The sequence below is a fragment of the Amblyomma mixtum genome, chromosome 2, assembly GCF_055824585.1.
Source record: "Amblyomma mixtum isolate Tamu chromosome 2, ASM5582458v1, whole genome shotgun sequence".
NCBI classification, from domain to species: Eukaryota; Metazoa; Arthropoda; class Arachnida; order Ixodida; family Ixodidae; genus Amblyomma; species Amblyomma mixtum.
The window spans coordinates 163,209,268-163,234,385 of record NC_143013.1 but is presented as its reverse complement, the minus strand read 5'-3'; the positions used below and the strand labels follow the sequence as shown (position 1 = coordinate 163,234,385).

At 47.2% G+C, this 25,118-nt stretch overlaps 2 protein-coding genes across 4 annotated transcripts; one reads left to right on the top strand and one right to left on the bottom strand.

Annotated features, from left to right (window-relative positions):
- Positions 1–3,150: 3,150 nt before the first annotated feature.
- LOC149361454 (uncharacterized) lies at positions 3,151–24,407 on the bottom strand. Of its 3 annotated transcripts, none has more exons than XM_089572690.1 (6): positions 18,809–24,407; positions 17,826–17,907; positions 17,184–17,258; positions 12,809–12,939; positions 7,098–7,206; positions 3,151–3,218 (listed from the first exon to the last, which is right to left on the bottom strand). In XM_089572690.1, exons 1-6 carry the CDS (start codon positions 18,822–18,824, stop codon positions 3,173–3,175), a joined length of 459 nt encoding a protein of 152 aa, XP_089428816.1. In that variant the 5' UTR covers positions 18,825–24,407; the 3' UTR covers positions 3,151–3,172. The 3 variants fall into 3 exon arrangements, with proteins under 3 accessions (XP_089428816.1, XP_089428817.1, XP_089428818.1); XM_089572691.1 differs by having other exon boundaries at positions 17,826–17,904; positions 18,809–24,405; XM_089572692.1 differs by having other exon boundaries at positions 3,151–3,223; positions 18,809–24,403.
- LOC149361453 (uncharacterized) lies at positions 23,406–24,473 on the top strand. The gene has a single exon (XM_089572689.1). It carries the CDS (start codon positions 23,688–23,690, stop codon positions 24,471–24,473), a length of 786 nt encoding a protein of 261 aa, XP_089428815.1. The 5' UTR covers positions 23,406–23,687.
- The last annotated feature ends 645 nt before the right edge of the window (positions 24,474–25,118 follow it).

The following is a 25,118-nucleotide window of genomic DNA, read 5'->3' as shown; positions in this document are numbered from 1 at the left end:
AAAGTTGTTACGTGCACTGCTCTCGTAGAGGCTTGTGACAGTGACAAAGCTAGTTGATTTTGAAGGTAGGCGGTCAAAATCTGCATATTCTGTACGGGGTCGGCGCTGAACACTGGGATAGGTTGGAAAAACTGGTCACCTTGATTGGTTTTGTTTGGTTTTGTGGGGTTTAACGTCCCAAAGCGACTAAGGCTATGAGAGACGCCGTAGTGAAGGGCTCCAGAAATTTCGACCACCCGGGGTTCTTTAACGTGCACTGACATCGCACAGTACACGGGCCTCTAGAATTTCTCCTCCAAAGAAATTCTAGCCGCCGCGGCCGGGATCGAACCCGCGTCTTTTGGGTCAGCAGCCGAGCACCATAGCCACTGAGCCACCGCGGCGGCTGGTCACCTTGAGTTGGAGCGGGCTGCGCCTCGGTGACTGATACAGTTGTTTCCGGTAGCAGGACTCGTTTTGCGGCAGTGTCAGCAAGGATGCGAGAAATAAGTTCGTCCTTGGAACCAGTATTGTCCAAATTGCGTTGCGATAGTTCATCTCGCAAGAAGTCCACTCTAAAACCAGCGAGGTCCGAGGCGGTGGCTCCCTCCCAGTTTATGAGCGGCATGGCGGCGGAGGGGGCGGCGGCGGCGGTGAGACGGGCGTTGGACTTCGGCTGCTGGTGCTCGACACACGTTGACTCTGGCTTTCGGTGAAGTGGCTTGCGGCTTCGAATGGGCGGGCTACACGGAGGTTCGGGACGTCGACTGCGCCATATGTGAGCACGGATGCATTTATTCTACCGTTGAACATCAGTTACAACAAAGGGCTTGAAATACAGACGGCAGCGTCTTCGCTCGCGGCCGAAGGCTCTCTCCCCGCCTCGGCACTCCGAGAGGGAACGCACGGAGCCAGTCAGGGTTGCCAGGCCACTTATGAGTTTGGCTGTTCCAGGCGGCGAGTGGCTTGCCCCTCACAATAGTAAAGGCGTTCTGGAGGAGTTGGTGGGCCTTGCAGTGTGACGATGCAGGAGCGCCCTTTGCCCATATACCGCGCTTGGATAACACGGTGCGAAGGGCAGTATAGCTCACGCTGTAGGGTTGCCTGGTCTTCGGCGACGTCGACGTTGTACACAACACACCGTTGTAGGTCCGAACCTTCTACAAGGTACACCTGGACAGGCACCGAAATCTCGCTTGTAATCGATATACACTTGAGCGTTTGCAGACGCTCGACGGCAGCCAGAGTCGGGAGCCACACAGCGATGGTACTGGATTTCGTTCTAGCCGTGAAGCCACGAAAACCTTTGGTTCCAAGACAAGCGTCCAGGTTTGCCTCAAGGATCCTGTTCGGGATGTCTGTGAGGCTTGTGTTTGCCAGAGCTTTAATGGCCACTTTATACGATGCCGATCCAGGCGTCGACACAACGTGGCTGGCATTTGCTAGGCAGGAACGCTTGCCTTGTGAGCTGTTGTTGGCCGAAGATGAATCCTGTGCAGTGTCCCCTGATGGACGCTTTAGAGAACCGCGAGAAGCCGGAGTCACGGGTGCAGGTGCTGAAGTCATGTCCATTGGAGAGCTCTCCTCCTCACGCAGCGCGGTTGAGGCCCCGTCCAAAAGTGGAGGCTGGGTAGCCATGCCGTGTTCCGCCCAGAGGGCAGGTCGCTCACGGGCTGAGAAACATTTGAAGAAGGCGGGATGTGCGCTGCCGTTGATGGACCGGGAGCAGGAACCAGGAGCTGGGACCCAGGCTCAGTTGTCAGAAGAGGTGCTGCTGAAGCCGTGGCGACGAGCGACACCGGCGGAGTTACCTCCGCCAGCGCGTCACCGGAGGCCCTAGGCCTAGTCTCGGAGCACAGTCCAGTTGCAGGGATGACTGCGGGACATTCTGTCAATGCCACACAGCCAGACGGCGCATGAGCTTCGGGAGCTTCTTCAGATGGTATGAAGTCAGTTCTCTTGGTATAGGGAACGTATTTGCGCGGATGGCGAGATTTTTCACTGGAGCGATGTGCAGCCACCGTACAGGGACACTTCATATGCTTATTTATGGGTGACAACAGACGAAGCGAAAGACCGGTGGCCCCTTTATGGCCAGTGAACGCGCTGAAGAAGTCAGTAAAAACGACGAAGCCAGTCCGAAGCGAGGTTTCATTCATCGAAGGGCACCGCCATATTTGTCGCCGCGGGAGAGTGCCATGGCGTCACGCTCTTCACCCAAGTGCAGCATCCTGGACCAAGGATCGACCACGGCGCCCAGTGACCCGTAAGGGCCAAGAACACTTGAAATTTATTAACAATAAAGTTTTTTCCATCCATCAATCCATTCGCGCCGGCCGGGAGGGCTTGGCGCGCGCTCATGAAACATCGAAAATAAAACCATCCGCTGAAAAATATGCGCCGTAACGACTAGATTTCGGTGCAATCACATTTCGAGAATCTATTTCCAGCGTTTTTGCTCAATTTTCAGATTTTGCTTCAGTATCTCTTTAAAGGAGGTCTTTTCGCGCGGCCGCGGGATGGACTCGCAGTCATGGATGTTGATTGAATTTCTTTTTCTCTTTTTCATGGTTTGGCCTTTAACATAGTTGAAAGACAAAACTAGGCACCTGTCGACCGAAGCACGAGATGCCGCAGTGAAGTTCAAAAAATGCTAGCGGTTTAGCATTGCTAAGCACGAAATAAAGTGCGAAAGCACAGTTTTTTTGCAGCTGGCGCCCCCGCCACGTACCTGAAAACACGATTGAGATTTCCACTGACCCAGCCCAGTCAAAACGAACTACAGGAATTTACGACAGAAAACTTCTGTAGTCTGTCGTATTTTGGGCATGTAGTATTTCTGTAGTCTGTCCTCTGTAGTCTGTAGTGTCGTACTTCTGTAGTCTGTCTTCTGTAGTGTAGTATTTCTGTAGTCTGTCTTCTGTAGTGTAGTATTTCTGTAGTCTTTCTGTAGTGTAGTATTTCTGTAGTCTGTCTTCTGTAGTGACGTAATTCTGTAGTGTCGTATCTCTGTAGTCTGCCTTCTGTAGTGCATTTGTGTAGTGTGTTGTATTCCTGTAGTCATTACCAAGTACGCTTTATTTGTCAATTAATATGCAGCTACAGAGCAGCAGTCTGACTCTGAACATTCGATGCATTCCTGCAGTACAGCCAGGTATAAAAACGCCTCACTTGGAGCAAATCGACTATTTATTTACATATATACAGAATTTTTCTTCAGCAGGTCTCTCTTGTTCAGACTGTCCTAGGTGAAGAAAAAGAACAGTGATATATATAGTATGCATACACAACAAATGCATGCAAATGTTACAAAAGTCATACAGTGGAATCTTGATTATGCATTCCCCTTTCATGCAACGATCCACATTTAACATCAAATTGGCACGGGCCCCACGTAAACCCATAGGAATAATGCATTAAAGCCTCAATTATACAACTGAAGAATATGCACACGCCGCTTCATACGATGGCTGGCGGGAACCGTCCGGAATGGGAGAGACATTGGCATGCAGAGCACTTTACTGACAGAAGTGACGCCAACCAAGCTGTTTCCAGATAGAAATCAAGATGCAGACGTGCATGCAACGTGTGACCAAGTGCATCATGGCCTGTAATGACTGTTCTGCCAACGGCTCAGAATGAGTCCGTGCATGCAACCCGCATCTATCAGTGCTAGGCGGTCCGCCTGGCCCGTTTTTCCGCGCGCTTCACTTACGAAGACGTTGCGGGAATAAAAACTGCACGTTCATACCACCATAAAGTTATTGTAGAGGCGGTAAAAAGAGTAGACATTTCTGTGATCGTTGGTGGCTAGTTCAAAAGCGCTTCTCGCTACACCTTGAGTAAAGCACATGTTAGGCCTACAACACCAAGCAAGCGGTGTACTGTCAGCCGGCAGAACGCACATCACTGCAGAAATCGTGCCAAAGGTGGACATTGCGCTTTCTTTTTTCCTTTAAGATACGAATTCTTAGTACAACATGAACTGGTGGGCGAGTTGGTCTGACATATCTTAGTGAAGCAGCGCAACGGCACAAGGCCAAGGGAAGAAGGAGACAAACAGCGCTGAACTGACAACAAATGTTTATTCCGGATGCTAACAGCATATATATACTCTTTTGCACCTTAGAAAAAACAAAGAAACAGAGAGCAGCAGAAAGTATCAATCCCAGTCATTGTGCGCATGCAGCTGTATCGCGTGTACATCGATCATTTGAAATCAGGAAGTTGTGCTCTTTCACCGAGATGGCAACGGAAGGAGTGCTGATACAATTCACACCCAGCTTCATGATCTCAGATGCCTCAATAATCTCTCGTGTAAGCTTATCCTTGTGTTTGGTAACAACTTGGCTGTTTTTGAATTCTGGGTAACATAAACAGTCACGACAGTGAGTACCTATGTGGCGGGCCGCGTTCTTGACATTGTTTGCGTGCTCTTTAAGTCTTTCATTAAGACACCAGCCAGTTTGGCCGATGTATGACCCACCACACTTCAACGGGACTAGTACACCACGTTGTCTTGGCATGGCACATACTTCATCCTGTGGTTTTTCTTGCAATTATGACCAGATTCCGATCTTTTATCCGGGCGATTAACTCTCGCACACAAGCCACTCAGTCTGACAGGAGCCGAAAAAACAACATCTACTCCTGCCTTTTTGCCTATTCTCTTCAAATTGTGGGACACAACATGAACATAAGGTATTACTGCCAGATTTTTTTGCTTGGAATGGGAGACAGCTTTGCCCTCCTTCAGCTTTTTCAATATCCCTTCTGCTACTGATGCCAGAATATGAAGGGGGTATTTTGCGTCTGTTAGCCTATCAACCTGATTGGAGAAACTAAATTCAAACTTGTGTGGGCAGGATTTTTGCATGGCATTTTGAAAGCATGACGCCACAATGCCTCTTTTAACAAGCTTCGAATGGGCTGAGCTGTATGGAAGTAAGGGCTTTTTACCCCTAGGATCAAATGCCCAGCATACATGTAAATCAGTAAAATATAAGGTCAGATCAAGGAACTTAATGCGATCATTCACAGCCACTTCATGCGTAATTTCCAGCGGCGAAAGCACTTCACAGAATATCGCGCACAGGTCATTCACTTCCGCAGCGAAGCTAGCCGGGTCACAATCTAGTAAAATTAGGTAATCATCTACATATCGGAACACTCTTGCAACTGTTGAGCTCATGAGTGATTGTTCGAGTGCCCTGTCAAGCTTAGCAAGGAACATGTCACTTAGCAATGGAGCGATGCAAGATCCTATGCAGATCCCATTCTTTTGAAGAACAGTTCAAAAGAATGGGATCTGCATAGGATCTTGCATCGCTCCATTGCTAAGTGACATGTTCCTTGCTAAGCTTGACAGGGCACTCGAACAATCACTCATGAGCTCAACAGTTGCAAGAGTGTTCCGATATGTAGATGATTACCTAATTTTACTAGATTGTGACCCGGCTAGCTTCGCTGCGGAAGTGAATGACCTGTGCGCGATATTCTGTGAAGTGCTTTCGCCGCTGGAAATTACGCATGAAGTGGCTGTGAATGATCGCATTAAGTTCCTTGATCTGACCTTATATTTTACTGATTTCCATGTATGCTGGACATTTGATCCTAGGGGTAAAAAGCCCTTACTTCCATACAGCTCAGCCCATTCGAAGCTTGTTAAAAGAGGCATTGTGGCGTCATGCTTTCAAAATGCCATGCAAAAATCCTGCCCACACAAGTTTGAATTTAGTTTCTCCAATCAGGTTGATAGGCTAACAGACGCAAAATACCCCCTTCATATTCTGGCATCAGTAGCAGAAGGGATATTGAAAAAGCTGAAGGAGGGCAAAGCTGTCTCCCATTCCAAGCAAAAAAATCTGGCAGTAATACCTTATGTTCATGTTGTGTCCCACAATTTGAAGAGAATAGGCAAAAAGGCTGGAGTAGATGTTGTTTTTTCGGCTCCTGTCAGACTGAGTGGCTTGTGTGCGAGAGTTAATCGCCCGGATAAAAGATCGGAATCTGGTCATAATTGCAAGAAAAATCACAGGATGAAGTATGTGCCATGCCAAGACAACGTGGTGTACTCAGTCCCGTTGAAGTGTGGTGGGTCATACATCGGCCAAACTGGCCGGTGTCTTAATGAAAGACTTAAAGAGCACGCAAACAATGTCAAGAACACGGCCCGCCACATAGGTACTCACTGTCGTGACTGTTCATGTTACCCAGAATTCAAAAACAGCCAAGTTGTTACCAAACACAAGGATAAGCTTACACGAGAGATTATTGAGGCATCTGAGACCATGAAGCTGTGTGCGAATTGTATCAGCACTCCTTCCGTTGCCATCTCGGTGAAAGAGCACAACTTCCTGATTTCAAATGATCGATGTACACGCGATACAGCTGCATGCGCACAATGACTGGGATTGATACTTTCTGCTGCTCTCTGTTTCTTTGTTTTTTCTAAGGTGCAAAAGAGTATATATATGCTGTTAGCATCCGGAATAAACATTTGTTGTCAGTTCAGCGCTGTTTTTGTCCCCTTCTTCCCTTGGCCTTGTGCCGTTGCGCTGCTTCACTAAGATTCTTAGTAGATACTGCTACCTGCTTCTGCGTAGTGACAGTGGTTTTAGAGAAAGTTTGAACAGAAAGACATGTCGCTGGCATGGCCGTATACTGTGCACTGCACATCTCCGAAGGGTTGTAGTAGTCATATTCCTGGCGCGTCGTTCATATTTTTTCGAGATTCATCCGACATCTACTTAATGTGCAGGAACAGAGCGCTCGCCTGCCTTGTCTAAAGCCGCCTCTTCCACGCTGAAAAGCCTGGCTGCGTGCGGTCTCAGAACAGTCTGCTAATGTGGTCCATAAGTGCTGTTAACAGTCTGGTTCATAAATATAATCTTCTGTGCGTCATCTCAGTAGGAGACTATCCTTAAGCAGAACTTGGGTAAAGCAGTATCTCACTATAGTAGGCAAATTCCAGTGCGATTTGCAGGTTATTCCAGTGCCTAAGTGTACCATACAGACAGTTAGGAAATACAGTCAAGTTACGAGTTTTGTAAGCACATGAGCTTACCCAATCTATTCATGCATATAACAAGAGACTATTGGCTTGAACAGATATTTACCGCCGCAGGCCACAGCACTTCTGTGCCAGGTAGCGCGTCACCTTCTTGTGGCGCTTTTGGAGATCCTCAGCCGAGCAACCCTTCAGCTTCAAATAGTGCCAGAAGGAATCTGCACAGATGGGGTAATAAGTAATGTTAGTGTGGTTGAATATAAAAAATGAGCAGATCGAATAATGAGCATTAATACACCTAACATAGGTTGTCAGTTCGAATCCGTGCTGCAAGAAAGGCTCTAACTTAACTAGTAAGTTTATGCTGCACGACAGGGTGAATCGTATGACACCATCTGGTACATTCATGCCAAACGGTTCACCCACTAATTTTACAGGAATGTCGTGACTAAGCAGCCAGACTTTAATGCCTGCCAGACAGATATACATATACTGATCGATATAGTTTAGTTTCGAGCTGTGGTGCTCGAGCATCACACTGCCACCTGCTATTATTTTATTCCATTATCTAACCACCTCGGCTCCCATGGCAACTACTGGGATACACTGCTGCATTGGAGGCTGCCAACTTGGGTTCTATCCGTGGAATCAGCACAACTCAGGCTCAAAACGCAACCAGGCTGAGAACGCAACGCAATGCTCTAAAATTATTACCTCGGGCTAATAGCTCTGGGAGCAAAGCTTCACACACTGGTGCATAATATTATACTTCAGATACACCCAGCAAAGCAGTAGAGAGAAAAGCCCTTTGATGAATAACAAAATTTAGCTGGAGTTTAAAAACCCACTTGCACTCTGCGTAGGTTTGGGACTTGGGGGAAAAAGAGAGGTGCAGGAAATTGCAAAGGTTTTCAAGCAATTTCAACAAAATTTCAAAAATTATACAGCCCCTGAATTAGGGATGGCATACATCAAAGTGGTGACAAATGGAGTGACAAAGTTCCTTACACAGTGTGTGCAACTGATGAGGAATGAGGAGGATTTGGTGTTTAACTGGAAGATTAACAGCAAATAAAGTTTATTGCGCATATCTGCTGCCTATGAAAGGCTAACCGCCGAATTCAGAAGTGCGCCTCAACTCGATACTCCGTCTCCACTCTGTGGAGTGGAGAAAACAACTGCTCTTCCATTTGATGGGCAGTTAGGATTGAAGAATGCCACTCGGCATTTCTTCAGACAAGCAGCTGCTCTAGAGACCTTCTTCCAACTGCCGTCCCTCGAGGAAGCATGAAAGGCAAATGATGATGAGAATAAGGCGAAAACTTGCCTTTGGCTACAAAAAAGCATGGCATGGCTATTATGTGTCTGTTTTATCACGCTGCACCACCTTAAGAACACAAAGAACCTCACCGTTTATTAGCCTAGTAAAACATCTTTTGCAAGCTGCCTGACGAAAGCAACAGAGAAAAACTACCGGAAACGCTTGCACATCTGGCAACCTTTGCCACCAATGATGTAGCGTCTATGTAGGCATTTACGAATGGTGTAAAAACTGCCGTTCGTCAACTTGTGGGAGGTTTCGCTGGCCTGCAGAGGCCAGCGGCGAAGCTGAGAAGTACCAAAATGGGTTTGGATTTATGGGGTTTAATGTCCCAAGTGACTCAGGCTATGAGGGATGCCATAGTGAAGGGCTCTGATAATTTCATCCACATGGGGTTCTTTCACGTGCACTGACATCGCAAAGTACACAAGCTTCCAGCATTTTGTCTCCATCAGAATGAGACTGCCGCGGCCAGGATCGATCCTGTGTCTTTGAAGTCAACAGCTGAGCACCGCAACCCCTGAGACTGCTTCATCATCAAATTATGCATTACATAAATGACACTGCATCACAGAAAAGGACTAACAGTCATGGCCAAACTGTAGTTACAGCCAAAAGTTGGCACCGTGAACCTGCTCCCCACATCCAAAAGCTTAGACAGCTTCAGCCAACACACAGGAATCAGATTGTCTCCCAAACCCCATGACACTGCCTCCCAAAGAAGGTGGCAGCCAATAAGTGGGCAACAAAAAAGTAAACTGTGGGTAACAACTTGAACGTCTTGCATCACGCTACAAGGTGATGTGAAATTTGAGGAAAGGCCCCAAGAAGCACATAATTTTTAGATTTTCAGAGCACTCTTAGCCCTTTAAATGCCAAATGTTTTCCTAAAAAACATGCCAGAAATTTTAAGCAATCAATTTTTTTGTGTACATTATTCTTGAAGCCACTTCATTGCATACACATGGGTAGCTGCAGAGAAGTCAGCTCAATGCACCGATTGTGGTTGACAGCACTCAGACATACAGACAAGGGACAGAAACAAAAAAGATGATGGCACAGGCACTGAACTTAAAACTTTTCCCAGAACTGCCGACATACTGCATAAATACCCACACCACAGGCACCAACACGCAGCGATTTATGCACTCGTGGTAACAAGAAGTGGTATGAGAAGTAGTGGGAAAACAACAAAAGCTAGAAGCAAAAACCAGAGGACACAGCACAGGATAAAACCAGAACAAGGTGAGAGAAAAATTTATAAGCAAGTCATTTTTAAAAGACTGCCAACAGTGGATAGGTTTGACCGAAAGAATATTTAATAACTGGTCTGATAAAATGGAACTAAAAAACCTTATACACAAACACAGACCAAGCGCAGTGAAAAAAAAATGAAGGAGAAATGGCAAGAAAAAACACGCAATAGAAGCAAAATGGTGATTGGGTAAGCCAACGAGAATTAAGCAACAAGCGAAGGTGAAGTGTGCTAAAAATTAAAAGGATAAAAGGGGAATAAAAACGCGCATGAGCCACAAAGGTGAAGCCAACAATTAAGATGGTTAAAAGTGGAAGATGACGTACAGTGAAGCCGAGAGATAAAATATAAAAAAGTGAAATTCAATAACCAGTATGAAGGCAAAAATCAAGGAAAAACACCAAAAGAGGAAAGTTGGCAGAAGAGGCAAGACATGTAACACACATGTAGAACCAGGGCTAGATCAAGTACGTCCACAAAGAAAGGCAATCCTCCGAGTGAAACCAAGCGTGTTCTTTACATTCACCCCGGAGCCTGAAAATCTCTGCGGCTTCCACCATTGCATTGCGTCAGCTTATTACGGGGCTCTATTAACACAGTGGCTTTCTCGAACTTTGGGCAGCATGGCTTTTTTGCGTCCCATTATCAGCAGTGGACTTGTAGGTACCTAAGAGATGTACCCGATAAATCAGTGTAATGCTCTCTTAGCCTTCCATTGATGCCAATGTATACCTTGCAGCAAGAAAAAGGGATTGAGAAAGCACTTCTTGTGCATGCCACTAAGGGTTTCTGTGCAATGCAGTGCAGCCTGTTTCTTTTTTCTTTTTCATTGACGATGCTAGAGAGGTGTGATAGGTGATGGGGGGGGGGGGGGGGCGGCAGCAAAAAAAGCATCTACTCTATCTCTCGAATTTTCTAAAGGTAAATTTCACAGAACCTTAAGAAAATCGGAGAGAAAGCAGGAGTAGACATTGCCTTTTCTGACCCCCTAGCACCTATTGCAGTTGCGGAATCCTAAATGAAAAAAAAAAGACGCTGCACCACGCAGCACAGAAAACCCTTAGCGCCATGCGCGGAGGGCATTTAATCAATCCTTTTGTCTTGCGGCAAGGTATACATTGGCATCAATGAAAGGATAAGGGAGCATAAGATTGATTTATCGGGTACATTTCTCGGGAATCTGCCAGTCGGAAAGAGCAAAACCACAAAACTATCACACAGAGGCAGGTGACAACACAAGGCCGTACTGACAACTGAAAATTTATTGAACAGCAGTGCTTATATAGACAAGTCACGTGTGTAATCTGCAAACAATCGTAAAGAGGCAAAAAAATTCAATGGCAACCATAGAGCTGAGCAAATATGACAATCACCTGCTCAAAAACGAAACAGAAACAACCGGGGGAAACACAGACAGAAACGCTAATTTTCCTGAAAAATGAACACAGTAGGCGTGCTGACACACTTATCCGGCTCTGACCTCAAGATGGCAACAGCCTCGACAATTTCTCTTTCCAACTGCTTCTTTCTTCATCCAATAATCTGTGTGCAGTTCAGTTTGGGATAGCAGTCTAGAATGAGACAGTGAGTGGGACGGCAAATGCCTCCGGATCTACTCAAGGAACACGCATACTCTTGCAAACAAATGTGTAAACATCTACCACTTTGGACGATATAAAACTGGCCACAGCTGAGGGGAATCTCGTACAACATGCCCGTTGGCGGTACTTTTTGAATGCCTCATGCCATGTGCAACGGGGGTGGTGTACACGATTCCTCTCAGCTGTGGTCGATTTTATACCGGCCAAATTGGTAGATGGTGAAACACTCTCTTGCAAGAGTATTAGCATTCCTTGGGTAGGCCCGGACGACCTTGCCTGCCTGTCCACTGTCCCAGTTGTAAAGACTGTTAACCTAAACTGAACTGCACATTATTATTGGATGAATAAAGGGCCAGTTGGAAAGAAATTCTCAAGGCTGTTGCCATCCTGAGGTCGAAGCCAGATAGGTGGGATAGCACGCCTTCTGTGTCCATTTTTCAGAAAGAATTGGAATTTGTTTCCCTCCCTAGGTTGTTTTTGCAATGATTGTTTGCAGATTACATGCGCAACTGATTCATATGAGCACTCATTTCTTCAATAAATGTTCAGTTGTCGTACCGCCTTGTGTTTTGCCTGCCTTTGTCCCATTCTGTTTTGCGGTTTTTCTAACGATTTCCAACCAACTGGCCTACAAGCACGTCCTAAATCTGCAAGTCCATTGCCAAAACTGTGACCGAAAAAAGCCATGCCACCCATGTTCGAAAAAGTGCCATTGTGTTAAAAAAGCACCAGAATAAGCCGACATGACGAACTGGTGGGAGCCGCCGGGATTTTGAGGCTCGAGGATTAATGGGCAAGAACACCCTCAGAAAAAAAGATTGACTTTCTTCAGGATGTTTGACCTAGCCCTGGTTTTAAAAACATCTTGCATGCCTTGACTTTTCTGCCAACTCCTGTATTTTCGCGTTTTTGTTTGCTTTTATCTTTAATACTAATTGAATTTCATATTTTGATATTTTATCTCTCTCGTTTTTACAGTAGCTCATCTTCCTCCTGTAGCCATGTTAATTCTTGGCTTCACCTTTGTTGCTCATGTGCATTTATTCCCCTTTTATTCTTTCAGTTTTTTAGCTCACTTCACCTTTGTAAACCAATTCTTGTTTGCTTGCCCAATCACCATTTTCTTTTCACGGCATGTTTTTTCTTGCCACTTTACTTTTATTTCACTGCCCTTGATCTGTGTTTGCGTGTAGTGTTTTAGTTCCGTGTTATCAGACCAGTACTTGAAAATTTTGGTCAAACCGTTCCACTGTTTCACGTGCTGGTGGTCTTAAAAATGACTTGCTTAAAACTATTCCTTTAACCTTGTTATGGTTTCATCCTTCCCTGCTCTATAGTCTTGGTTTCTGTTTCTAGTTTGTGTTGTTTTCCCACTATTGGCCATATCACTTATTGTTGCCCCGAGTGCATAAAATTGCCACCTGTTGGCGCCTGTGTTTTGGTTATATATGCAGTGTTTCGGTGATTCTGGAATAAATCTGTAGTCAGCACCTGTGCCCTCATATTTTTTCTTTCTGACCCCAGTCTGTGTTTCTAAGCTCTGTCAACCACAAAGGATCAGACCAACTAGACCGACAGCTTGTCCTATTCAAGCTCAATGCGTACTTTTCAAAGAAATGCGATGGCGAAAACACTGTACTTACAGTAAAGCCTGCTTGACTGAGCGAATACCACTGGCAATTCGCAAATTCCCAGCCTGCTCCTGATTGCTGGCTCAAGCCGCACGCAACTTTGTGGCTTGCACGACTTCCACGCAACTCTTGGTCCCTTGAAACTGAAACATAGAGGGATGAGTGAGAGATATCAGATTTGATATGCTTGTATTGCTGCAATGACTAAGAAAAAACGATATTTTCCATAAGAACAATTATTATTTCACACTAGCTTCGCAGAGTAAACCTCGTTTATCACGACCTCGTTAACATTGACATACTGCACAGTCCCAGCCTGACTGCATCTAGTTCTATGATGTCATATGCTTGTTAGCGATGAGCCCTTGGCCTTGCACCGGTTAATACAGACAACCACGGAATGGGCAATCAGCTCCGACCTTTTGAGTCATAGATACTCACAAGCTCAGTGGTCCCAGGGGTTCTAGAAATATTGGCAGGGCGACACAGTAAAAAGCATTCCGCACCACTTGCTCTCGCTTCATTGCAAAAAAACTCTCACAGCAGACCTGTCCTCCATTTTGCAGTGTGAAAATAATCAAATTCAAAGCATGCACACAAAATGTGGACCTCTCTTCGAACAGAGCTTCAGAAATACGGGTATAATTATTGTAATTAAACCTACCTGCAGTTTTCAATTTATCCTAAAATTTTATGCAACTCGACAAGCAATAAGCATTAAAAAGGAATTAAAATAGCCAGCACTGTTTAAACAATATAGCTACGAAGAAATACGAGACGTATCCACTACTCTCCAGTGGTTCTTTAGCTTCATGCATTATCAATCTACACTTTCTTACAGGCACATTTGCACGCGAAACTTGGGTTTAACCCAATCTTGATGAATCTTTCTGGAATGCAACAATCAGGAGAAACCAGCTTTACTCAAAAACAAAGGGCCCTATACAATGCATCACAAGGCCGGCTAGGCGCACTCAAGACTACAGCCCCTTCCACAAGTCTCCAATTTGCCTGTCCTCTAGAAGTTGCAGGATCCCTGTCCACTGCTTGTCGAATTTCGCTATCCCGCCTTGCTAGTTCTCCCACTGCCCTTCTCAAACTCTTGGAATTCTGTTGCTCTAGCAGATCATCAGCTATTGTATTATTTTTTGTTTTAGCACTACACACTCCATGCCAACAATGCTGGATAATGTACTTTAAATAGGTTTGTAGAGTGTGCAAGTGGCTTGCAGCTTGACGAATAGGTGAGAAAAAAACGCGGAGCCTGACAAATAGGTGTGAAAAAAACGTGGGTTATTTGGAAGAAATGGGCTTGGGCAGGAGATGTAATGCAAAGGCAAGATAACCAGTGGTCCTTAAGAGTGATAGAGTGGATTCCAAGAGAAGGCAAACGTAGCAGGGGGCAGCAGAAAGTTAGGCGGGCGGATGAGATTAAGAAGTTTGTGGGGATACGGTGGCCACAACTGGCGAAGGACAGGGCTAATTGGAGAGACATGGGAGAGGCCTCTGCCCTGCATTGGGTGTTAGACTGATGATGATGACAACCTGGTGAATTTGCCTCGCAACAACCGCTGCAGCCTGATATTTTGTAGAGCAGCACAATGGCCTTCATTTTTTGAGTGGTGAAGTATTCAAATAGCATTTTGTTTCAACCATGAGTGTAAAGGGAAGACATTTTATGTTGCACAAAATGAAGGAATTACATGCATACTGGGCTTTGGAAGAATGCCCTGTGGACATTACAAAACACTGCCATCCTTGCTTTATCTCTGCCAGGTAACAAAATTCATTATTCTCCAAATACTTTGGACAAAGACAAGCTGCCGTGCACTCATTCGAGCTCAGTGGACTTTCCCTCAAACCAATCTTCAGTAAATAATATCAGGATTAGGCAAAAGTAACTGTAGTGTATTTCAGTGAGTCAGTGCCTTTTACAGAAAGTTTTGGAAACAGAAAAGTTTATGAGCTTTGTGAGTACATGACTGCCCAATCTATTTACATAGTCAAATGGGAAATTTGCCTTCCTATTCAATTTATGCACATTCAAACAATATTTACCGCTGTAGGCCACATCAGTTCTGTACCAGGTAGCACATGCCAAAAAAAAGCCTTGATAGCGTAATAAGTAATGTGTGGTTGACTATAGAACTTAAAATCTAGGCCATATCTCTTGGATCTAATCTTGACATATTTCTGCATAATACTATACTGCAGATACAAAAAGCAAAGCAATAGAGAGAGACAGAGAAACTTTGCTAATGAAATGAACAAAATATTTACTTAAAATCACTGACCTGTTACTCAGCATGAGGGAGGAAATAAGAGGGAAAGACGAAGGAAAACAGGTGCAGAAAATTGTTAACGTGTAGAAAATAATAAATTTAAACAATTTTTGGAAATGATGTATCCATTACTTTACATGGTTTTAAAGGGTTTAATGCCAAAAAGCGGCGCAGGCTATACAGGGCGCTATTGTAGAGGACTGGAAAATTCTTTAGGTGTGCTGACATCACACGGTACCTGGGCCTCTAGCATTTCGTCTCCATTGAAATGAGACTAGTACAGCTGGAATCAAAACTGGCTGGAATCGAACCTGCCTCTTCCGGGTCAGCAGCCAAGCACAATAACCACTCAGCCACCATGACGGCTCCCATTTGGGGTGACATGCATCAATGTGGAGACTGACGGTGCTGACAAAGTTCACTTCAGAGAGGGTGTGCATTGATGAGGTTATATAGTTCAATTCTGTATGTGCCACATAATTAGAGAGGTAAAAATTTATTATGAGCATATGCTGCCTATGGCAGGCCAAGAGATGTAAGACACAAAGCATATGTCCATAAAATGAAAGCAAGAACAGCACAATTTCCTGCTGTGAGTAACCGCTCCACTATCCAAAAGGATAGCCAGCTTCTTTAAAAAATGTATGTCCTGCCTATGTCCATTATGATTCCCGCTCAGATTTTAATTCGCATTTATTTCCAACCAACTCAGTTCTCTCCCAATCTCTTATCATTAACCCTATGATTTTCCTGAGTGGTTCACCGCACTGTTCTCAATTTGAAGCCCTTTGTAAAGTACCCCACTTTTCTCGACAGCTTAGCAAAGGCAAAGCAGTTTAAAATTTCTTTTTGAGCATACTGCAAGGTGCTGCTCGTAACTTCTGAGTGCATGCCTAAGGCAATAAACCCCTTTCTTATTCTCCCAACCATTTCTTTCAAATGCTCTATATCTGTGCATGACCTGGCCGAGGTGTATTCTGTTTCGACTTCCAGTACCTTACTGCATTTCATAAAAAGGCCTCTTTCCTGATTATTAAGTATTGATTTAGCTCTCATTTTCACACTGAGTATTGATGTCCTCAATCATTTGCAAGAATTCATCACTTATACAACTCACCATTAATACTACAATAACATGAAATCAAATATAACTGAGCGGTTCTCCATGAGTCTTCGCATTTCCTGAACCAACCTGCTGCTATGCAGAGAGGGTCACCTCGTCTAGCATCATCAAATCTTGTTCAGGGTATGTGGGTTGGGCAAAGTAAACAACAGTTGATTTCAGGTCACTACAGTCAAAGCTACAAAGTAGCTGGTGCAATGAAATGTTAGTTCTAAGAAGGTCTGCTCGCTTTTTTTATGCAGGCCCAAGTGAACACAGGCTAAACTGCATGCTGTTTGATGTCAGTGCAGGATAAAGATCCCCAGGTGGCCAAAATTATTCTGCAGCCCTCTGCTACGGCACCTCTTTTCTTCTTTAACTCCCTCCTTTATCCCTTCCCTTGCATCATTGTTCAGGTGCCTATCAAGATGTGAGACAGTTACTCTGTCACTTCCTTGGCTCAAAAACCAATTTTAAATTTTTCAAGAATACTTTCAAGAACGTAGAGGTACAAACTGTACAGTATAACCACATGCCACAGCAATAAACCAGCAATACATCTGCGCTGACAGGAGCTTGCCAAGTACGCTGCAAGGATGCTATGCCACGCAAGATTTGGTGTCATCATACAATGTTACTTTACTGACTGATATTTCAGTGTACAAGCAAGAAATACCATTAAAGTATTATTGTACAGCACAACGTTTTTAAAAGATAAACAAACATTTTGGCCCTTTTAGAGGACACACATGCATAAAAGGCAACAGGTGTGGAATAGTCACTGCACCTGAAGCAGGCTCTACTTTATAATAACAGCGCAGTGTCAAGAGCTACATGAGCGGCTATATTTCGTACAAATTTGCAGTTCATGTAATAAGCTGAGGTACTGCTGTAAAGTGCATGTAGAGTTCTGCATGCATTTTTAAACACAGCAGTGAGCCTATGTTGAAAAAATTTTTCAAAACAGGCAGGTAAGGTATGCGTAACTGAAAAAGATAATTACCATGAATGGCTTGGAGGGATGGCACAGCTGAAGGCAGGAAGCACGCATGGCCCAGCAGATGCTGGCAGCTGGCAACTGCAGATAAATACGTCCCGACCAACAGCTGTCAGTGCCAGTGACAATGTCATGAATGACGACAAAACTGTCGACTGCTTCAGAAACTAAAATGAGGTATTAATATAGGAACACAAAAAGCAATGAGGTGGCCCATGACAAAATAAATAAGGAGATTGTATGTGAAACACCCATACACATTCTTTGAGTACATTTACATGACTGTCATAACCACATTGAAAGATGAGCTGGCTGGAATACCGCTTTATTCTTATGCATGATGAAAAGAGCCCAACTATTCGAATATAGCATGCGCAGGCTTTAGTTATTTACTATTAGGGTGCCTTGCACCAGCGTCTAATGTATTCTTAAATTGAACATAGCACCCAGTCGACCAGTTTACCTTGCATAAATGAGAAGAGAAAATGCAAAAGACATGCATTCAAAACCAAGGAGTCCGATATCTCACGTCACAACTGAGCATGATACGAAAATCAGTAGTGCATTTAACAAATTCCACACAAATAAAAACAGCAAAACATTTGTCGAGTGGTAATGCAAGTAGGGGCAAGAGCAAAAAAAAAATACCGAAGAACACTGGTGAGTGAGGTGCAGGGAGGTCTGTGGGTAGGGTTCCGTGCCTGGGAACAGTTCCGAGTGCGGAGAACTGCTGCCGGCAGTCAACCAAGAATAAATAAGAGAAAGTGAAAATGAATAACAAACCATCACCAATTGCGAACGACCTGTAAGCGGGCCGCATAAGCGAGGCATACAGCAAAAAGCTTGAAATCCCAAATAAGTGTGCAGTTGCATCCCCAACAGTTCAGTGCCCTGAAGGAGAGGAAGCATGGACGCCTACAGTTCAGGGAAGACACAAGAACGACCTAACTGACATAATATTGCCAAATTCTGTTCCAATGGGGAAGCACAGATAAAAAGTTTACAAATGACTAGTAAATATGCGCCAGCCTTCCACATGCGATCACTGTCTTCGAAAAAATTTGCAAGACGAATATTAAGAAGTAAGCACTGATCCGATGAGCACCAACACCGAGCAAAATCATCCGTCGTCTGTTCGCAGTTCGCCTAGCGCGAGTGCTTCATCGCGCAGCACTGCCGCTCATAATAATCTTCTAAATAGCACAAATCCATCCGATGGGTACCAGCCGCGAGCAAAATCGCCCGTTGTCAGTTCCCTAGCCTGTTCTCAGCTGGCCAAGCAAAAGCGCTCTCACCCGCGGCACCATCGTCGTCTTCTACGCAGTAGAAATCCATGCCAGTTGAATGTAGTAAACATTCTCTGTAGTTTTTCGCAGCGCTAGCAAGCGACCGCATAACTCTGTTGTGATCTCTGGTGGCATTTTTATTTACCACGGCACCTGAGTACTAAACGCAGACATAGACTATGAAGCAAGACTTGTCACGCAGGCTATACGTCCGTTCTTTTCAGGCAACGCATTATAGCTGAGGCAACCGCACGCAGACTGCCTCCACTGTCATCCCTATATAGCCGCACACTAATAACGCGTGTGAATACATATCAGTAATAGAGAAGCGGTGACGGTACTCACCAATCATGCAGCTCATCCAGGCTTAGTAAAACCGCGCCGTCGTCTTCATTGCCTTTTCAGATGACAAGACGTCGTAGCGCTGCCTTTCTTCATGGCTTTGCCCGTCCAAACTCACCGATGTTGACTGGGCGTAATACTCGTCGTTGGCTTCCAAAACACACTTCTGTTCTTCACACATGTCCGCCGCACAAGCACTCAAACAATGCCATGAAAATCCAAATAACACAAAACGTGAGGCAACGCACGCACTGACATGGCGCCGGCGCCAGCGGCTTTGCCCTTGTTTTTGCGTCGTTGAAAAACTGCAACTCAAATGCGCTTTTTTACTACTAATATTTAAATTATGTTCAGAAAAAAAATATTTCAATTTTTTTAAATTTATTTTTTTATTAAGTGCGAATACTAAAGCGCTTTTAAATACTTTTGTAGAAGCTGCGATCCTGTGATCCCATCACCCAGGGTGCCCCGGATGTTCTAGCAGACGACGGAGCAGACGACGGCGCAGACGACGCTGTTGACGGAATGAAATTTCGTTTGCTGCCAGCTAAAATCTCTTAATTGCGATAAAACGGGCAAAGAAATGCACCGTACCTCAAGCTGGTGCATATCAAGGATATGTTGGACGTGAGCGGTAGGACTGAGAGCAGCTGCGATGCATTACTTTGACTGACGCGGGCATGCTCGACGGAGATTTACACGAAACTGAGGGCTTAACTGTGGCCCGTACAAGCGGATAACTTTGATATCAACTGCTTTGCGAAACTACGCCGATAGTTGCGTCACACTTTTGCTGATATGCAACAGCGGCTCGCACTCGCCGCATCTTGCTCGCGTGTACTTTCACAATTGAGCAAGAGCCCACATGGAAGCCGATAGAAGCAACTGTGTTTTCGAGTTCAGATTGTTCCGCGAAATACGAGCAGCTTGTTTTAGCACGCACTCGAATTGTAGTTCTCAGCCAGTGCGTCACGAGCGGTGACGATGGCCTCGATGACGAGCGTAAGAATCACCTTAAGGTGGCCGCAACGAAGCCGGTATCCCAAGCGTATATGTGAGCTAAAAGTTGTTTACCTGTGCTGCAAACGTGGGCTCAGTCGCAGTCCAGCCGCTAGCTGCTCAGTTTTCCAGCCTTGCGAGCCCAAGTCGCTGGCTGCTGAGCATTGCGGGAGCTGAGCTTTCAGAAATGACACTGCCCGCGAGCGCGCCGGGCGACAAGTTTGCACTGCTCCCTGGATGTCGTATTCGTCGCTAAGCCTGGCAGGTTTCATATCGATGCCAGAGCTGAGAGTGCTTTCGAACTGGCTGGCGCTGAGGTGCTACTCTCTTCACTGTACGTTGTACTGTGAACCATGTGTCGTAGTGAAATAAAGATATGCGCGGTTTCCGCGCTAACGGTGACGTCGAGGACGAGCTTAATAAACGCCGTAAGGCAGCAGATATTCGATGCATATATGTGTGCTAAATTTGTTCACCTATGCTGCAAACTTGAGAATAAAGTCTCGCTCAGTCGCAGGACAGACGCTCGCTGCTCGATTTTCCAGCCTTGCCTGCTCAGTTCGCAAGCTACTGAGCCAATCATTGAGCGAGCCAAGCGTTCGGCAACGACGCCGCCCGCGGGCGCGCCGGCCGACTAACTGCGCGCTGCTCTCTAGCTACCCTTGTCGTCGCTATAAGCTTAGCCGATTGCACATCGACGCCTAAGCTGAGTGCGATTCGGAACTGGCTAGCACTGAGGTGCTACCCTCGCCACCGTTTTACTGTGAGCCCCGCGTCATAGTGAAATAAGCTCGGTTTCCGCGACCCCTTCAGGAGCAGAGCTAGCAGAAGCCAGGCGAGCTGCAATGGGCAGCAGAAGCGGCTGTGGGAGAAAATTTGTTTTCCTGTTATCGCTTCTACCAACAACTCGATATTGGCTGACGATACTCTATCCCAGAGCTTAGTAAATGGACGTGAACAAACAATACCACTGAATTTTTCTGGCGCCGGCTTCCAGGCTGGCAGGCCGGTCCCGAGAAGAGCGCCCTTAAGCTTGCATGGCAGTGGCGCACGTCAAAACCGCCCCGACATTCTACTCTTCGCTCAGGTTGTCGTAGCACACTGTTAATAGCGAGGGACCAGAACACTTTAGTGGACCGAGCGTGAGGGACCAGAACACTCTAGAGGACGAAGCGCGAGGGCGCAGGAGACTGAACCAAAGCGCGCGATCGACTGACGTCAGTCCCAAGACTTCTCATTTCACTTGAGAATCAAACGAGCAGGCGAGCTGCAGGTCACTCTTGTAGGTGTGAGGAAGTGTCGTGGAGCTGCTGCCCGATCGCAAGCGACTGCTGGCCGCATGGCCTTTGCTATTGCGAGTGTGAATGGACATTAAACGCATGTTTACAGTAGAGAGTCACAGAGTTCGCGCGAGTTAATTAAGCCCCTTGGTCACGGAGGGGGAGCGCCCCGAACAAATACATCCTCATGGGGAAGTTACTCACTGACCGAATTCTTGTTGCGCGACTTCATGTGTCGCAGAACTCGCCACCCAATCCTTGGCGTCGCGGGGTAACGCCACGTCGACTGACAAATATTCGGGTTCTTGCTCCTCCGGGAAATTACAGCGAAGGCGCGACGCAACAGTCCACGCGCGCGCCCTTTCTAGGCGTCCGTGTTCAATCACGCTCAAGGCTGCACTGACCTGCACTGACCTGGAGGAGAAAGAAGTGCCAAGATGGATTTATCTCAATGGTGCGGCGCACACGTGCTAACTGCACCGCAAAAAATACGAAGTGTGCGTCGCCTGTTGCCGACTCTGGCATTGCGATGACGTGTGCCCGGATCCGAAAAACATCAAGTGCCGTGGCTGCGGCCTCGGGAACCCGTAACGTGAACAGAAATGCGAGCTGAAATGCCTGCAGTGTGGCAAAGGCCACGCACAAGAAGACCCCAAGTGTCGTGAACTTTTCCGCATTCGCTACGAAGTAAAGAATCGCGAATGGGAAAAGATAGAGCAAGCAGCGACGACTGGTGAGCTACATCAGAGTCGACAACGCCAACCCAAAGTGAGAGAAGACTTCGGAACCGGGAGGACTCTTTCCCTAATTCGGACACGAATGAAGACAGACCACCGCCGCCGCCAAGAGTGCGCTCCGATTCCCGTGCCAGGTGCCAGTCCAAGGGGCCCTCGAGCTCTAAGGATCCTGCCAACCCACGGAGACGCGGAAGGAGCAAGGAGCGGAAAGCCCCACCTCGACGGATACTTCCGAGGCGTACCGGCGAAGCGCCTAGGCGCACGGGCGTACACTTGAGCCTGTCTGCGCATGCGCGAGGCGCGACGCGCGAGCAGGCGCGAGCAGGGCGCAGATATCTGTGCATGTCAGATTTAGGCGCCTGCGTACGGGCGCTAGCGCGCACGTCGGAAGCGGGGTGCGGTTGACAACAATGGGAGAACCGCGGGGCTCTCGGGGACTCTTTTCTTCGTGGCTCGAAGCTCTTTCAGCTTCCCCAAAAATTTTCTCGCAACCCTCGTCGCCAATGTGGTGTGTGCCGTCTTAGTAAGAAGAGTCGAGTCCGTGCCGCCGCCTCCATGACCAAGAACTAGACCAATCAATCAATCAGTTTATTCTGCACTGCAAATACATTTTACAGATTCAGGCCTGCCGAAGCCTCATTGGGCTTGTATGGCAGCGCCTGGAAGGTAGCGGCAAGTCGCGTGCGACGCTTTACAAAATAAGATTAGCAAAAAGCAACAGAAAAATAGGAACAGCAAAAAAAATTCGGGGGGCACTTTGACTGTCTAAAGTGCGTAGAGGTGAAAGCGTTTTACGCACCACTTTCACTGCTTCTGTGGCACTGGTGGCGTCACATGTAATGGAGTACTAATTACTAAGTGTTGACAAATCACTAATTAATGGTTAATTACTGATTAATACCTGAATACTAATTAACTGCTAATTAATGACCCTTAAGCTGCGCCTTTAGCAGTGGAACGCGACAGCCTGTTGTAGCGCTGCCAGGCAGTCCACGGAACGCCACCACCCGTTCGGCGCGATGCCTTGCCGTTTGAACGCAACGGTTTTTGAGGAAAGGAAATGGCGCAGTAATTCTCTATCATCTTGGTGGACACCTGAACCGCACCGCAGAGGAAGGGAGGAAGTGGGAGTGAAAGAAGAAAGACAAAGATGGCCCGTAGTGAAGAAAATGAAAATTGTATTTGAGGAAAGAAAATAACGCAGTAACTGTCTCACATATCTCGGTGGACACCCGTCAAAATTCAGGGGGTGGGGGTGCACTTTTGTGACCTAAAGTGCGGTCACTGATGTGTGGCTAAGATGTTAAGCTTCGCCTCCAAGAGTGGAACGCGAGAGCGTCTTGCAACGCTGCCAGGGAGTCCAAAGAACGCCATCGCCCATTCGGTTCTACGCCTCGCTCGTCGGTAAATTGGTTTTTGAGGAAAGGAAATGTATTTCTCTCTCATATATCGGTGGACAGCTAAACCTCACCGGAAGGGAAGGGAGGAGGATGGAAGTGAGCGAAGACACCGTATTCACTAGACGCGCCTTTGTTAATTCCAAACCATCGAGTTGGCATGGCAGAGTGAGATCTTCCGGCCACCGAGCGTGACGGACGCAGGATCATCAGCTCCGGCGGAGCGGCGATAGCGGCACTTGCTGGCCGCGGAAACAGGTTAGCTGCCGACGCAGATCAGGAATACGAAATTGTTTTGCCTACCTTGCCTACAGGACGTGTTGTTCTTAACACGGTGTTTCTTCACGGAGACGTGAGAGCGAGGCCCTACAGGGTGGAAGATTTTCGGGACGCCCTGGCCAACGCTGGTGCGCTCCCCGACGTCGTGGCGTTGGGGGCGTATCAGATTAACCACGTGTGGGCGGTGACGATGAGCACCTCAGAAGCTGCGAAGAAACTTGCTGCCTGCAAAGAGCTACAAGTGAAAGGGCGCCGGTGCATTATTTTCGACCCTGAAGGTCAGCAGGTAAAGCTGCGCCTGCATTGGATGCTGCACGGTGTGGCGGACGACGACATCCGGACTGCTTTCGCGGCGTTCGGCAACGTGACGGAGGTGACGCGGGAGCGTTGGCGTGTCCAAGGCTTGAAGGAGAAAGGCTCGACCAGCAGGACCGTGCTACTGAAGTTGAAGCCGGGAATTAAGGTGGATGATTTGCCACACCAGGTCCGAGTAGCCGGTGAGCTGGCCCTCGTTGTTGTCCCTGGGCGACCGATGCAGTGCCTGCGTTGCCACGGCACGGGTCATGTTCGCCGCGACTGCAAGGTGCCAAGGTGTTCCCTGTGCAGGCGCTACGGACACATGGATGCGGACTGCGTCCGTACCTACGCGTCAGCTACCGGGCTCGGAAAGGCGAACGACACTGCGGAACTCATGGACATCGCCGAGGCGGAGGAAGCAGCCACTGGTACGTACGAGGCAGGCAAGTCGGCTTCCACACTTGCGACGTCAGGGACTCCCAGTGACGACACCAAAGCGGCCGACGAACCAGAGAGCCAACAGCCGACGGGAGGCTCCCTCGGCGTCTCTAACGAGACGCCAGAGAACGGGGCGTGCCCATCAGAGCCCGTAGTCGTCGAGGGAAAGGACCTGAACGAGGACTACCACGAGAATACCGGCGCCCGCACAACAAGCGTCACCCCCCCCCCCCCCCCTTAACACCCCGGCGAAGCGTTCCCATGACCAGGCCAGTCCTGAAGGGGACAAAGTGGTAGCACCCGGCGTCGAGCAGCCCCCTGCAAAGACGACTCAAGGCCGGCGTTCGTCGTTACGGCCACGCCCAAACCATGCGGCTGACAAACGGTACTCCTCCGCAGGCAAGGTACTACTCGAGCAGACTGATGTTCTTGCGCCGGATGATACCGGCGGCAACAGTGGCGTCTAGCGGCGCGCTAGACGTGGAAGGTAAGCACCGTGCTGTTGGTTCCTTCCTCTTGTGTAAAAATGGCTCCCGCCTCCGCCTTTAGAGTCGCTACATTGAATGTGAGGGGCCTGGCGGCAAGGAAAAAACAAGGTCAGGTGTACCGACTTCTTACGGAGCGCGAGATAGATGTATTGGCCGTGCAGGAGACGAAAGTGGACGGCAACGCAGGAACCGACAGCATGGTGCGACGTTTCACGACTAGATTTTATGCTGTCGTCAGTCAAGCAGTGGGAACATCGGCTGGCTGCGTGCTTTTTGTAAAGAAGATGCCGGGGCTAGAGGTGCAGTCTTATTTCTCGTGTGTGTATGGCCGGTGTATTGTGCTTGATTTTTGTCTGAACGGCAATGAGTGGCGCATTGTTACTGTGTACGCGCCGAAT